Source organism: Symphalangus syndactylus, chromosome 1 (genome assembly GCF_028878055.3).
Source record: "Symphalangus syndactylus isolate Jambi chromosome 1, NHGRI_mSymSyn1-v2.1_pri, whole genome shotgun sequence".
Classification (NCBI taxonomy): Eukaryota; Metazoa; Chordata; class Mammalia; order Primates; family Hylobatidae; genus Symphalangus; species Symphalangus syndactylus.
In genome coordinates this window covers 39673286-39689747 of record NC_072423.2, presented here as the reverse complement: position 1 = coordinate 39689747, position 16462 = coordinate 39673286, and the positions used below count along the sequence as shown (strand labels likewise).

The 16462-nt window shown below is 43.2% G+C and overlaps 1 protein-coding gene across 2 annotated transcripts in view; it reads left to right on the top strand.

The window, feature by feature from the left end:
• Nucleotides 1–16462, top strand: part of KATNAL2 (katanin catalytic subunit A1 like 2) — a 274880-nt gene that overhangs the window by 15550 nt on the left and 242868 nt on the right. For both annotated transcript variants that reach the window (XM_055233021.2, XM_055233019.2), the window contains exons 2-3: nucleotides 2666–2884; nucleotides 3461–3530. In XM_055233021.2, the coding sequence (XP_055088996.2) occupies nucleotides 2826–2884; nucleotides 3461–3530 (129 nt within the window). In that variant the 5' untranslated portion in view covers nucleotides 2666–2825. The remainder of the gene's footprint in view (nucleotides 1–2665; nucleotides 2885–3460; nucleotides 3531–16462) is intronic.

The window sequence follows — 16462 nt, the reverse complement described above, 5'->3', positions numbered from 1 at the left end:
AAAGAAGCTGGCCAAAATCCACCAAAACCAAGATGGCGATGAGAGTGACCTGTGGTCATCCTCACTGCTACACTCCCACCAGCACAATGACAGTTTACAAATGCCATGACAATGTTAGGAAGTTACCTGATATGGTCTAAAAGGAAGAGGCATGAATAATCCACCCCCTGTTTAGCATATCATCAAGAAGTAACCAAAAAATGGGCAACCAGCAGCCATCAGGGCTGCCCTGCCTATGGAGTAGCCATTCCTTTACTTTCTTAATAAACTTGCTTTCACTTTATGGAGTCACCCTGAATTCTTCCTTGTGCAAGATTTAAGAACCCTCTTTTGGGGTCTGTATCAGGACTCCTTTCTGTTAACAATTTGTCCTGCAAGTTTAACCTGATTTAGCATCCCCAAACTTCTACCTCTCAACTTAGTGAAGCTAACATGCTCTATTTTTGTTCCTTCTTCCTGTACTAAAGTCCAGAAAGGACTTCCACACAGAGATCTAGCATGATTGCAGGGCTCACCTTAATTGTTTTTCTTCCCTCTTGTATCTCAGTTCTGTGATGCCTATTGTCTTATTTGCGAAAACTATTTCTCATTTATCTTGTCTAGTTTGTTGTGTAGTGGTCTAGTTTTCTAGTTGTTTAGAGTAGCAGGTCTAGTCCAGTACTAGTTACTTGATATGGCCAGAGGAAGAAGCTCTTTGAAAACATTTCTGTAGCAAAATGTTAACTAACAGATTTGCGTCCCTTAGAAAAGACAATTTCAAAGGTTATAGTTTCATTGCCTTGTAAGACATTAACGAGTTTTGTATCTAACCTAGCAGTCTTATGAAGTTGGCCCTCTGTATCCATGGGTTTGGCATCTGGGGATTCAACCAACTAAGAATTGAAAATATTAAAAATAAATAATACAACAATAAAAATTAATACAAATAAAAAATGCAGTATAATGAGTATTAACACAGAATTTACATTGTATTAGGTATTACAGTAATCTAGAGATGTTTTCAAGTATACGGAATGGGTTGGGAGAAGCGGTTCACACCTGTAATCCCAGCACTTTGGGAGGCCAAGGCCGGGGGGAGGGGTGGATCACTTGAAGTCAGGAGTTCGAGACCAGCCTGGCCAACATGGTGAAACCCCACATGTACTAAAAATACAACAATTAGCTGGATGTGGTGGTGGGTGCCTGTAATCCCAGCTACTCAGGAGGCTGAGGCAGGAGAATCGCTTGAACTAGGAAGGCAGAGGTTGCAGTGAGCCGAGATCACACCACTGCACTCCAGGCTGAGCAACAGAGTGAGACTTCGTCTCAAAATAAATAAATAAATAAATAAAAATAAAAAATAAAGTATATGGAAATTAGCTGGGCATGGTGGCATGCGCTTGTAATCCCAGCTACTCAGGAGACTGAGGCAGAGAATTGCTTGAACCCGGGAGGCGGAGGTTGCAGTGAACCAAGATCGTGCCACTGCACTCCAGCCTGGGCAAAAGAGCAAGAATCTGTCTCAAAAAAAAATAAATAAATAAAAATAAAAATAAATAAATAAATAAATAAATAAAGTATACAGGATGATGTGCGTACTTATATGCAAGTAGCATGACATTTCATATAAGGAACATAAGCATCCCCAATTTTGGTCTCAGTGGGAACCATAGAACCAGTTTCCAGTAGATGCTAAGGGACACTATACTAACATTGTTTTCTAAAAATGTCTGTAAATATTCAGTTCCTTATAATGCTCTTTAAACCAGCTTTACCATCTTATTGGCTCCCTCATTAATGAGTTAGGCAAAATCATTGACAGGTGTTCATTCATATCAAAGAATCACATTTTTAACTTTTTGAAAACCATGTCAACAAAACAATGTGATAAATGCAGTATGAAAAGTATGTTGCGGAATCAGGAACTAATTTGTTCTCTGCCTAAGCTTTGCCTAGGGTAAATATAGTGATTGTTAGGAGAAAACGCCATTGAGTTATCCTAGAAGGTGATATTTGAGCTGTCTTAGCAGGCAATATAGACTTTTCTTATGCAGCAGGGGTGAGAGTGGTCCTCCAAGCCAAATAAACTACTCATTGGTCGTTCACAAGCATTGTAAGCAGTTCGCTTGTGTTAGAGTGGGGTTGCCTGTATCCAGATGGGAATTAGAGGTGAGACTGGACAGGAAGGGTGGAAGCAAGGCATAGTGAAAAGAGCACTGGCTTCAGTCAGGAAACAGGTTTGCATCCTAACTCTATCTAGAACTACTTATTAATAATTTGGCTTTTTGGGCCTGTTTGCATAACTGTAAATTGGGGCATTAATAACTTCTCCATGTTGTGTTAGGATTATATTAGATAGCCAAGTAAATCACATAGTACATTGGTGCTGTAGATGTTTACTAAGTTACAGTTATGATTATTAATTAGAAAGTGGTCAACAATTTCACATGGTGCCAAGTTGGAATAAGATAAAGAATATTAAATAATCTATAATCAGATTTCCCAATTAGGAAGTCATTGACGACTCTGGCAAGAACTGCTTCAAAGGAGCAGGACCAGAATGTGTTGAGAAATGGGTGGAAGGTGAGGAAATAAGGAAGAAGATAGCTAGTCCTTTCAGAAAGCTTGCCCTGAATGGGAGAGAGGTGATTCAGTTCAACACTTATGAGAACTTTTTTTTTTGTAGATTGAGGAGACTTGAATATTTTTGTATCCTGAAAGGAGAAATGGTTGAAGAAGAAATGGATGAAGAAGACCGAAGATAATGATGAAGGGATAATTTGGAATAGGATTCACAGCAAGAGAGACAGAAGGGAAAGACATTGAAGAAACAGACTAATTAACACATGAAGAAAATAGAGCAGAGGACAACACGTCCATGTTTTTCCACGTCTAATGAGAACAGGTCTGATGTGAAAGGAATTGGAGGAGAAGGGGAAGTTTGATGATGCACAGTTTGCATCCCAGAAGGCTCTTGACAACCAAAGTGTCCACAGCAGATTCGTCCAGTCTAGATAGACCATGCACAGAGAATTTCAAAGAAAAGCAGAATAGATTTCCAAACCTTTACCCTAATCCAGGGAGGAGAAGACGGGACGTCAAAATATAGTCTTGGGTATAGAAGCACTGGGTTGCAAAGGCCTGAACAACTGCTGAAATCAAGGACAAATATGGTATATGGCCCTGGGTCAGCTTGTATTTTAGAAACGAATTGAGAAAACCGAAACAATTGCAAAGCCCGCCCCATGCTCTAACAATCTTCCCTCTTCGATCTCTTCATTGGCCAGTGTCACGCAAACACTCTGGATTAAACATGCACGGTCTAACATTGATTGGCATGTTAAAAGAATCCTTCTGTGGCCAGCGATTGGCGGGCGTGTCTAGGATCTAGCCAATCCGGAAAGGGGCGGGCTGGTTAAGCGCCAGGTTCCTTAGATCGACCGGTCAGCCCAGTAACTGACTCCTTTTCTCCCTTCCCTAGGGTCCTAGCACAGTGTCTGATGGAGCTTTCCTACCAGACCCTCAAATTCAGGCATCAGGCGCGGGAAGCGGTAAGGAACGCATATATAAAAAATGACTATACCAAGAACCCCTCGCCTGCTGTTGCTGCAGGACGATTCCGAGTCTCCGGTTGCTATGGCGACAGAGTCTGCTACTAGAGCAGCGCAAACGCAGTGAGAGGCGCTCAGCCTGTGTGGTTAAGTCCCGGGCTGGGCTTGCAGCCATGATGGAGGGAAAAATAAATGAGACACAGGCGGGTTTGGGGGTGACAACGGGTCGGATGAAAGGGACGGCAGCGTCGGTTCCTGATTGAGGAAATGAGGTATTGAGGGGGAGGTGTTATTAGACACTGGATCTTGATTGGGTGAATGGATTTGGGGAGTGGTCAAAATTAGACTGTTGAAAGACAGGAAAACATTGACCTGGGAGTTAGTTAGAATATTGGCTTCTGATCTTGATTTGCCATTACTAAGGCGAGAGATCTTAGGCATTTAATTCCCCTCTTGGGCTTCAGTTTCTCCATCTGAAAGTCAGGGAATTGGACTGTAATCTTTTTCACACGAAGATTACATGAGCTCTACAATACATTAAGTGGTTTACTGTGGTCTGTATCACCTGCTACTGGCCAGCAATTCTTTCCACAGCGATGAACATGAATTGAGGACACACTTGTCTGCCAGGCACTGGGGAGATAAAAACAATGTGGGGGCGGGGAGGAAGGAAAAATAAAATTAAAGTTAAAAAATACTTCTACCTGGATCTCATTCCTAGAGGTTCAGAATTACTGGCTTGGGATGAGTCCTATGCATCAATATTTTTAGAAAGCTCAACAGGCGATTACAGTGTGTAGCCAAGGTTATGAACCACAGCTCTAGTATCTCCTACCTTTTAAAGACTAATAATACACAAAAAGGTAACCCTCTGGCTTCATACCCCTCTATAGTTACCAGCCTCTGTTCATTTCTCTCCATCTTCTAGAAAAGGTTGGCTACACATGTTGTTGCTAATTCCTCACCTCCGGATTGTACTTAAGCCTATTTTAATCTGAGCATGAACTACCTGCCTCAGAATCTTTTGGGTTACCCTTTAATAGAGCAGATTCTTGAGCCTCATGAAGACACTGAATCAGAAACCCCCGGGATGATTTCTTGAAACTTGCACTTTAAGCACGAACTCTACGTTTGAAAAACACAGCCGTAAACGTTCTCATATATTTTCATGACTTCTAGTACTATCTTTTAAAATTTTGTCTTTTTGGAGACAGAGTCTTGCTCTGTCGCCCAGGCTGGAGTGCAGTGGCATGATCTCAGCTCACTGCAGCCTCCACCTCCTGGGTTCAAGTGAATCTCCTGCCTCAGCCTCCCGAGTAGCTGGGACTACAGTTACGCGCCACCATGCCCAGCTAATTTTTTGTATTTTTAGTAGAGACGGGGATTCACCATGTTGCCCAGTTTGGTCTCGAACTTTTGAGCTCAGGCAATCTTCCCCCCTCAGCCTCCCAAAGTGCTAGGATAACATGAGCCACCGTGCCTGGCTGACTTCGACTTCTTCTTCTTTTTTTTTTTTTTTTTTTTTTTTTTTTTTGAGACAGAGTTTTGCTCTTGTTGCCCAGGCTAGAGTGCAATGGTGTGATCTCAGCTCACTGCAACCTCTGCCTCCTGGGTTCAAGTGATTCTCCTGCCTCAGCCTCCCGAGTAGCTGGGATTACAGGCATGTGCCACCATGCCCAGCTAATTTGTTTGTTTGTTTTAGTAGAGATGGGGTTTCTCCATGTTGGTCAGGCAGGTCTCGAACTCCTGACCTCAAATGATCCGCCTGCCTTGGCCTCCCAAAGTGCTGGGATTACAAGCATGAGCCACCGTGCTCGACCAAACTTCTAATACTATCTATATGCCAAAAACTCCCCCAACCTACCTCAACTGGACTTCTTTGTTAAGCCCCAGACCAATGATCCAGAAGATAAAATATGGATAGGACAATGGATCAACTGATTACTTGACATATCTACTGGGGTGTTGCAAGTATCTGCATTGTGTGTGTGTGTGTGTGTGTGTGTGTGTGTGTGTGTTTGTGTATGTGTGTCTGAGACAGGGTTTCACTCTGTCATTCAGGCTGGAGTGCAGTGGTGCGATCATGGCTCACTGTAGTCTCAACCTGCTCAAGGTATCCTCCTGCCTCAGCTTTTCAAGTAGCAGGAACTACAGGCATGCACCACCATGCCCGGCTAATTTTTCTGTATATTTAGTAGAGATGGGTTTTGCCATGTTGCCCAGGCTGGTCTTGAACTCCTAGGCTCAAGTGATCCTCCCACCTCGGCCTCCCACAGTGCTGGAATTATAGGCATGAGCCACTATGCCTTGCATCTTAACTTGTTTAATGCCTAACTACTTCTTCTCCTCCTTCTCCTTTTCCTTTTCTGCTTCTCCTTTTTCTCCTTCTCCTTCTTCTTTTCTTCAACAGGGTCTTATTCTGTCACCCAGGCTAGAATGCAGTGGTGTGATCTCAGCTCACTGCAACCTCCGTCTCCCAAGCTCAGGTGATTCGCCCACCTCAACCTCCCAAGTAACTGGAACCACAGGCATGTGCCATCACACCTGGTTAAATTTTGTATTTTTTGTAGAGAGTTTCACCTTGTTGCCTGGGCTGGTCTCAAACTCCTGGGCTCAAGTGATCCGTCTGCCTTGGCCTCCCAAAGTGCTCAGATTACAAGCGTGAGCCTTCGTGTCTGGCTTAATGCTTAACTTTTAACTGTCCTCTCTAAAACCTGTACCTTTCCCAGTCTTTCCCCATAGGGGAAACCACCCCAGTGAAACCACCATTCATCCGATTGCTCAAATCATAATTCTGGGGGTCATTCTTAGCTCCTTCTTTCTCCTAGTCCCTCTCCTCTGTCCTCTACAAGAGGAAGACATCAGCAAATCTTATTGATTCTACTTCTATAATGTATCTTTAATAATCCATATATTCACATCCACCTCCTGATCTAAACCTCCATGCCCTGTCACTGGAACCACGTTAATAGCATCTTAGCTATTCCCCGTTGGTTTTTGCCTCTCTTCAGTCCATCCTTCATCCAATGATCAGGGTGATTTTCTTAAAATAGTGCCACTCTTTTAATGGGATCCTTTTAATGGCTTTCCATTACACTTGGGATAAACCCTCCAAATCTTGACAAGACCTACAAAGCACTGCAATAAAGCCCAACCTCCGCCTCCATGCTTTTCCTCTCCATTTTCTGTGTTGCCTCTCAGTGCTCCAGCCACATTCTCCCTAATCTGATGTCTGACAACTCCATAGCATTTATGCCATACATTTAGTATTTAATTGGATTAATTATATTGTTATCTGTTCTTGGAACTTGAAAGCAACACAGGAACTCAAGCCTTATTTTTTGTTTTAGTCCCTAGATAGTGCTAAGAGCAATATTTAGGTATGCTCACCGATGGTTTGATCTCTTGGGGTCTGTGTGCAAGGAATTGTGCTGAGTAGGGATCTGGAGAAGCTGGAGGAGGGGATGTGATCCAGTGTGTTAGATATAAAGAGGACTGCACGTCCACAAGACACTCTGATCACCTACATCATCTACTATACTGGGATTTTCGGAATATTTTCTTTGTATTTGGTTTATTTTTGTTGTTTCAAATTATTTATTTACACATATATTTTCAATTTTTAATTTTTAACAAAGTAATGGCAGCACATCACTTAAAATTATAATAGTTCAACAAAATTTGAAAAAAACTGAGTCTCTTGCTTTACCTCAACTGGACCTTACTTAATTACTGCTCCCCAGAAGCAACTACTTCGACTTGTAGCAGCTTCTTCAAAATAACATGTTTATACTCTTTTTCTTTTTTTGAGACAGAGTTTCGCTCTTGATGCCCTGGCTACAGTGCAATGGTGTGATCTCAGCTCACCACAACCTCTGCCTCCTGGGTTCAAGCAATTCTCCTGCCTCAGCCTCCTGAGTAGCTGGGGCTACAGACGCCCACCACCACACCAGGCTAATTTTTTATTTTTAGTAGAGACGGGGTTTCTCCATGTTGGCCAGGCTGGTCTCAAACTCCCAACCTCAGGTGATCTGCCTGCCTTGGCCTCCCAAAGTGCTGGGATTACAGGCGTGAGCCACCGCGCCTGGCGATGTTCATACTCCTGAAGCTTGATTTTTCATTCTCAGTTATAGTCTACTCACTTTTATGAAGATGAGCACTGAACTCTCTTCTACTTCTCCCTGTCCCTGGCCTCCTCCCACCATCAGTATGTACTTCCCTTCCCTCATTCTCTCAACACGGAGAGAAATTCTATCATAATTTTCATTAAATCAATTTTCAGTATTAATATTAATCCGATTGCGTAAATACTATTTAGAGCTGAGCCATACAGTGCACTTTGGTTATATTTTATATTTTATTTAACTTTTGGGACAAGACTCAATCATATATTAACCAATGCATTCTTCTTTGGTTTACTTTTCTGTATTTTTTTTTTTTTTTGAGACAGAGTCTCGCTCTGTCGCCCAGGCTGGAGTGCAGTGGCACAAATCTGGGCTCACTGCAAGCTCCGCCTCCCGGGTTCACACCATTCTTCTGCCTCAGCCTCTCCGAGTAGCTGGGACTACAGGCGCCCGCCACCACGCCTGGCTAATTTTTTGTATTTTTAGTAGAGACGGGATTTCACCGTGGTCTCGATCTCCTGACCTCGTGATCTGCCCGCCTCAGCCTCCCAAAGTGCTGGGATTATAAGCGTGAGCCACCGTGCCCGGCCACTTTTCTGTATATTTGGTACCACTTCCTTCCTATCCTTTCCAACAGAACTGTAAAATTCTCAATGTGGGGAAGCTCATCAGGTAATTTCTAAGTCCAATTTTTTTTTTTTTTTTTTTTTTTTTACTGGGTGGCATCCTTTCTGGATCTCTGAGATTCTCCTGCTGTGTCAACTCATTGCTCTTTGGGCTTACTATACAGCTTTTTTTTTTTTTTTTTTTTTTTTTCCCCAGGAAATCCCTTCCTCTCTTCCCTGTGTTAGAAATCCTGCTTCCTGGGCTCCATGTCTTCCCCCTTCTTGCCCTATATCCCTCTTGTAGTGAAAAATATCAACCAATAACTATCTGAGAAAAGATATATGGGGGGTAAAGCTTTGTAAACACAGTATCTGTGAAACTTTTCCTCTCACCTTGATTGGTGATTTGGCTGACGTTAATACTCCAGGTTGGGACTGATTTCATCTCAATTGAGAAGGCATTGCTCCATTACTTTTTTAATTAATTAATTAATTTATTTATTTATTATTTTGAGCAGGGTCTTGCTCTGTCAGCAGTGGCCCGACCTTAGCTCACTGTAACCTCCACCTCCCAGGTTCAAGCTATTATTCCCATGCCTCAGCCTCCCAAGTAGTTGAGATTACAGGGGTGCGCCACCATGCCCGGCTAACTTTCTATTTTTAGTAGACACGGGGTTTCACCACATTGCCCAAGCTGTTCTCGACCTCCTGGCCTCAAGTGCTCCACCTGCCTTGGCCTCCCAAAGTGCTGGGGTTACAGGCATGAGCCACCATGCTAGGCCCCAGTTTCTTTCTTTCCTTCTTTTTTAGAGACAGACAGAGTCTCTCCCAGGCTGGAGTGCATTGGCATGATTTAGCTCATTGCAGCCTTGAATTCTTGGGCACAAATGATCCTCCCACCTCAGCATCCCAAGTAGCTGGGACTACAAATGTGCACCACCATACCTGGTTAAATTTTTTATTTTTTGTAGAGATGGGGATCTCACTATGTTGCACAGGCGGTTTCAAACCCCTGGCCTCAAGTGATCTTCCCCTACCCACCACCTAGGCCTTCTAAAGTGCTGGGATTATAGGCATGAGCTATTGCACTCAGCCTGCAGGTATGGTTTTTTTGTTTTTTTTTTGAGATGGAGTCTCACTCTGTCACCCAGGCTGGAGTGCAATGGTGCGATCTCGGCTCACTGCAACCTCCGCCTCCTGGGTTCAAGCGATTCTCCTGCCTCAGCCTCCTGAGTAGCTGGGACTCTAGGTGCGTACCACCACGCCCGGCTACTTTTTGTATTTTTAGTAGAGACGGAGGTTTAACCATATTGATCAGGCTGATCTCGAACTCCTGACCTCATGATCCACCTGCCCCAGCCTCCCGAACTGTTGGGATTACAGGCATGAGCCACTGCCCCCGGCCCAGGTATGTTTTTTATTGATGGCTGAATGTTCCTTTTTCACTGTATCCTGTTCTTGCAAGATGTCATGGTTTCTTTTGTCTCTCTGAGGAGGTTTTCCTTTCCTTCCTGCCTGCCTGCCTTTCTTTTTCTTTCTTTTGTTTCCTTCCCTCCCTCCCCCCTGCTTCCTTCCTTTCTTTTTTTTTGAGGCGGAGTCTTGCTCTGTTGCCCAGGCTGGAGTGCAGTGGCATGATCTCGGCGCACTACAACCTCTGCCTCCCGGGTTCAAGCGATTCTCCTGCCTCAGCCTCTTGAGTAAGTGGGACTACAGGCGTGTGCCACCACGCCAGGCTAATTTTTTGAATTTTTAGTAGAGACGGGGTTTCACCGTATTAGCCAGGATGGTCTCGATCTCCTGGCCTCATCATCTGCCCGCCTCAACTTCCCAAAGTGCTGGGATTACAGGCGTGAGCCACTGCTCCCGGCACCTTCCTTCTTTTCTTTTTCTTTCTTTCTTCTAACATTTTGTCTGTTTCCCCTTATGTTCCTTTTTGTATTTTTTAATTTGTGGTTTTGTTTTTCATGTGGGATATTTTCCTCAAAAGTCAGTGATACATGGTTGTCCATTTATTTTTAAGAATGAGACACCTAGGCTGGGCATGGTGGCTCACACCACTAATGCCAACACTTTGGGAGGCCGAGGCAGGTGGAGCGCTTGAGGCCAGAGGTCGAGACCAGCCTGGGCAACGTGATGAAACCCTGTGTCTACTAAAAATAGAAAGTTAGCCGGGCATGGTGGCACCACCCCTGTGTTAGAGGTGGGAGGGTTGCTTAAGTCCAGGAGTTTGAGACCAGCCTGAGCAACATAGTTAGACCTCTTCTCAACAAAAAATAAGCAAAATGAACTGGCCATGGTGACAAGTGCTGGTGGTCCCAGCTACCTGGAGGGCTAGAGTGGAAAGATTACTTGGGGCCGGTGGGTTGAGGCTGCAGTGAGCAGTGATCACACCACTGCACTCCAACCTGGGCGACACATGGAGACCCTGTCTCAAAAAAAAAAAAAAAAGAATAAGACACCTAAAAGTTAATTAGAATTTTTGTGTTTTAGAGGAGGCTTGTCTCATACAGACAGTTTTTCTGTAGGATAATCAGGTACCAGGTCCCTTTTCATTGGGGCATGCCAAATGTCAGTTATGTGTAGGTCTTTTTTCTGAGGCCTTCCATTTCTATGCTCTCCTTCAGGGAATAAGGGCAAAATAAGTTTGGTTGCCAGCAGTGTTGGAGAGAACAGAGGAAGACTTTGTGGGGGTGAAAGCAGGGAATGGAAGGTGGGGTTTCACCTCTCTCTTCAGTATATACGCTTCCACTGAATTACGCCTTTCTTCAGGTAGTCCAGGTAGTCCTGGTAGTCCCATCTTCTGCCTGGGTAGGGGAGGAATTGTAACCTGATTGGAGAAGGGGAGGGAATCTGCAATACTCTGTTCAGCATGCTCTTTATACCTCACTTCTGCCCTTGGAGGTGCCTGATGACTCCAGAGGAACCTGGTGTCCCCATTCCTGCAACTTTCTAGGGTTCTGTTATAGATATATGTTTTCTTCTTCTTCTTCTTCTTCTCCTTCTTCTTCATCTTTTTTTTTTTTTTTTCCTGATATGGAGTCTTGCTCTGTCACCAGGCGGGAGTACAGTGGCGTGATCTCGGCTCACTGCAACCTCTGCCTCCTGGGTTCAAGCAATTCTCCCACCTCAGCCTCCAGAGTAGCTGGGACTACAGGCATCTGCCACCACACCTGGCTAATTTTTGTATTTTATTTTTATTTTTGGTAGAGACGGGGTTTCACCATGTTGGCCAGGCTGGTCTTGAGCTCCTGACCTCAAGTGATCCACCTGCCTCGGCCTCCCAAAGTGCTGGGATTATAGGCATGAGCCACTGTGCCTGGCCTCTGCTTCCTATTGGCTTCTTTCCCTGTAGGTGTTGGTTTTCTCTATTTTTGGTTTTCTTTGCTTTTGGCTTTCTTTGCTTTAAGTCAGCTGATGTTTATCCATTTGCTTCCCATGTGTCAATTTCCTCCCTCCCTCCCTCCCTCCCTTCTTTCTTTCTTCCTTTCTTTCTTTCTTTCTTTCTTTTCTTTCTCTCTCTTTCTTTCTTTCTCTTTCTCTCTCTTTCTCTTTCTTTCTTTCTTTCTTTCTTTCTTTCTTTCTTTCTTTCTTTCTTTCTTTCTTTCTTTCTTTCCTCTCTTTCTTTCTCTCTCTCTCTTTCTTTTTTTTTTTCTTTTTGAGACAGAGTTTCACTCTTGTTGCCCAGGCTGGGGTGCAATGGCACAATCTCAGCTCACCGCAACTTCTGCCTCCCAGGTTCAAGTGATTCTCCTGCCTCAGCCTCCCAAGTAGCTGGGATTACAGGCATGCACCACCACGCCCGGCTAATTTTGTGGGTTTTTTTTTGTTTTTTGTTTTTTTTTTTTAGTAGAGACAGGGTTTCTTCATGTCGGTCGGGCTGGTCTTGAACTCCTGACCTCAGGTGATCCGTCCGCCTTGGCCTCCCAAAGTGCTGGAATTATAGGCATGAGCTACCACGCCTGACTCTTTCTTCCTTCCTTCCTTCCTTCCTTCCTTCCTTCTTTCCTTCCTTCCTTCCTTCTTTCCTTCCTTCCTTCCTTCCTTCTTTATTTCTTTCATTCTTTCTTTCTGTGTTTGTTTGGAAACAGGGTCTCACCCTTTTGCCCAGGCTGGAATGCATTGGTGCCATCAAGGCTCACTGCAGCCTTAACCTCTTGGGCTCAATCCATACTCCTGCTTCAGCCTCTGGAGTAGTTGGGACCACAGGCATGCACCACTATTCCTGGCTAATTTTTAAATTTTTTATAGGAATGGGGGTCCCTTATGTTGCTCAGGCCAGTCTTGAACTCCTGTCCTCACACAATCCTCCCACTTCAGCCTTCCACAGTGCTGGGATTACAGGTGTGAGCCAGCTTGCCTGGTTTGGGTCATAGATTTTTTATTCCTTTACCATCATTTTAATAAGGCTTTGGGAGGGAGCAGAGATAAGTGGTCTCAAGAACACTCTTTATTTAGATATTTATTGAGTGCCTACTGGGTACAAAGAATCCTACTAGTTGCTATTGCAGAGGGTGGTTTCAGAGAAGTGAATATTTAAAAAATTGACTAACATATGATTTATATCTAAAATATTTTTTAAATTGATTTCAAGCTAGGCATTTGTCACACATGTTTACATATTCAAATTTAGTTTTCAGTATGGTTATTTCTTTGGATATTGTAGGGTCTGGTGGCTGAGCATGAGAGTGGGTATTAGATGCTTTTGAATTTATATCATTTATTCATTAACTCATACGATAAACACAATTTAGTGCCTACTTTCTGTAAAACATGGTACTGGTGTTTTGAGATATGCCTAAATGGGATTAGTGACACTAACACTACTGATTATTTTTAGAAAGGCCATCTTCTCTTGGTTTTCATGATACTACCATCTCTTTGTTTCCTACATTTCTTTCTGGTCTCCTTGATGAGATGCTCTCTCTCTGCCCCTTAAATTCTTGTTCTTTAGGATCTAAATTTGTCTTTTCTGACCAGCTCCTTTACCAATTTAATAAAGTGTCCCTTCTTGATTTAGGGAGTAGATATCACCACACCATTCTTATCCCAGGAAATTATATTTGAATGTTTACTGGTTGCTTTCTTCCCCCCATCCCAGTAGACTGTAGGCTCCTTAAGAGCAAGAACTCTGGCAAGTTTCTTTTCTGACTAGCAAATTGATCATGCTTTTGCAGAGCTTCTCAGTCTTTAGTGCGCACATTAAACGCCTGGGAGGTTTTGAAAATTCATATGCTGAGGCCAGGCGTGGCAGCTCATGCCTGTAATCCCAGCACTTTGGGAGACCAAGGCAGGCAGATCACCAGAGGTCAGGAGTTCTAGACCATCCTGACCAATATGATGAAACCCCATCTCTACTAAAAATACAAAAATTAGCCAGGCATGGTGGCATGCACCTGTAATCCCAGCTATTTGGGAGGCTGAGACAAGAGAATTGGTTGAACCTGGGAGGTGGAGTTTGTGGTGAGCCGAGATCGTGCCGTTCAGCCTGGGACACGAGCGAAACTCCATCTCAAAAAAAAAAAAAAAGAAAGAAAAAGAAAATTCATATTCTGATCCAGAAGTTTTGGAGTGGGACTGCTTTGCCAGTTAATTTTATGTGTCTACTTGACTGCGCGATGGGGTGCCCAGGCATTTAGTCAACATTATCCTTGACTGTCTGTAAAGGTGTTTCTGGGGGAGACTAACATTTCAATCAGTAGATTGAGAAAAGAAGATTGCCCTCTTCTTTTTTTTTTGAGACGGAGTCTCGCTGTCGCCCAGGCTGGAGTGCAGTGGCATGATCTCGGCTCACTGCAGGCTCCGCCCCCCCGGGGTTCACGCCATTCTCCTGCCTCAGCCTCCGGAGTAGCTGGGACTACAGGCGCCCGCCACCTCGCCCGGCTAATTTTTTGTATTTTAGTAGAGACGGTGTTTCACCGTGTTAGCCAGGACAGTCTCGATCTCCTGACCTCGTGATCCGCCCACCTCGGCCTCCCAAAGTGCTGGGATTACAGGCGTGAGCCACCGCGCCTGGCCCTTTTTTTTTTTTTTTTTTTGAGACAGAGTTTCACCCTTGTTGCCCAGGCTGGAGTGCAATGGCACGACCTCGGCTCACTGAAACCTCTGCCTCCCAGGTTCAAGCAATTCTCTTGCCTCAGCCTCCCAAGTATCTGGGATTACAGGCATGCGCCATCACGCCTGGCTAATTTTGTATTTTTAGTAGAGACAGGGTTTCTCCATGTTGGTCAGGCTGGTCTCAAACTCCTGACCTCGGGTGATCCGCCCGCCTCGGCCTCCCGAAGTGCTGAGAATACAGGTGCGAACCACCGCACGTGGCCTAATTATTGTATTTTTAGTAGAGACAGGGTTTCACCATATTGGCCAGGATGGTCTCCATCTCCTGACCTCGTGATCCACCTGCCTCAGCCTCCCAAAGAGCTGGGATTACAGGTGTGAGCCACCGCACCCAGCCAGATTGCCTTCTTTAATGTGGATTGGCCTCATCCAATCAGTCAAAGGTCTGAGTAGAATAAAAGACTGATCCTCCCACATGTAAGAGGGAATTCCTCCTTTCTGACTGTCTTTAAACTGGGACAGTGTTTTGTTTTGTTTTGTTTTTCTGCATTTGGACTCAAACTGAAATATTGGCTTTTCCTGAGTCTTGAGTCTGGCCGCTTTTGGATTAGAACCACGCCATCTACTCTCCTGGTTCGGGGGCCTTCAGACTTAGACTGAAACTGTATCATTGGCTCTTCTGGGTCTCCAGCTTGTTGACTGCAGATCTTGGGACTTGTCAGCTTCTATAATCACATGAGTGTTATAATAATAAATCATTATAATTATAAATTCCCTATAATAAATCTAGTAAATAATAAATAATCTAGTAAAAGTAATAATCTAGTACAAAATAATCTAGTAAATAATAAATCTAGTAAAAAATATATATACACACATATATTTATACACACACATGTGCATGCGTGTGTGTGTGTGTGTGCATGTTTATATAATTTGTTCTGCCTCTCTGGAGAGCTGTGACTAATACAGATTTGTATCACAAGCTTCTATGTTTTACTTCTGATGCTGCTGGTGATCTTTTGGTAGCAAAGATATGAAATAGAGATTTTTCTCCTACTCCATTTTAAATTTAGTGTTTAATACAAATAAGACTATACATAATCTGTATACCTCTGCCACTTTCTTTTTCTTAACCTGAATGTAAGAATCCTCTATAATGCTCTAAGGCCAAAGAATTATGTCATTGTTTTTAATTTGACCGCATAATTAAAAACAAACAAAATAATAATTGGAGTCAATGCACGATAATGGTTTTTGGAAAACTGGAATTGATCCACACATTCATGTGTATGCACAAAATAATCCTAAAACAAAGTCATGTTTGTTTATTCTCATGCGTCATTATACATACTTTTCAAAAGTTGCTACTCTGCCTTGGTGAACCTTTTATATTACAAAATATGGACTGTGTTAGCTAATTAGTAAGGTCATGAGTGTTGTTAAAATGCCTTAGTTTTTATTAATTGCATAGGCTCCTAAAAAAAGAGTAATTGAAAATTTAATTACATCAGTGCTTTTCTTCAAATAACTGAAGCTTATTAAACTTCAAATGTTCAAACATTTAAGCATCTATTGAAATACCAATAGCTATAAAAAATGTGCAGTTCTAAATACTAATTAAACAAACTCTAAATAACCATAAAGCTAAGCTGAATTTTAAGTAACTCTTACATTTTAAGTGCTCTGTTCTGCTCATATACAAGGAAGATTAACCCCTTCAATTCTGACTACTGCTACAGCCTCATGGGCATCTCTTAAAATGCTGTGGCTGCTATTGAACCACTTTCTTCTTATACTTGGACCACAAAAGAGACAAATTAGACAACCTGGAACACGTTGCTAATGCCACATTAGTACTCTTGGAACCTTTTTTTTTAAAACTAACTGAGAATATACAGACATAAATTTGTGTATTTCATGTTTTGTGTCAAAACATACTTGCTTTCTTTTGTAAAAATAATGTTTGTTAGGTTTTACTTTTAATTTTTTTTGGAGACAGAGTCTCTCTTTGTCGCCCAGGCTGGAGTGCAGTGGCAAAACCTTGGCTCACAGCAACCTCTGCCTCCCAGGTTCAAGCTTTTCTCCTGTCTCAGCCTCCTGAGTGGCTGAGATTACAGGCATCTGCCACCATGCCTGACTAATTTTT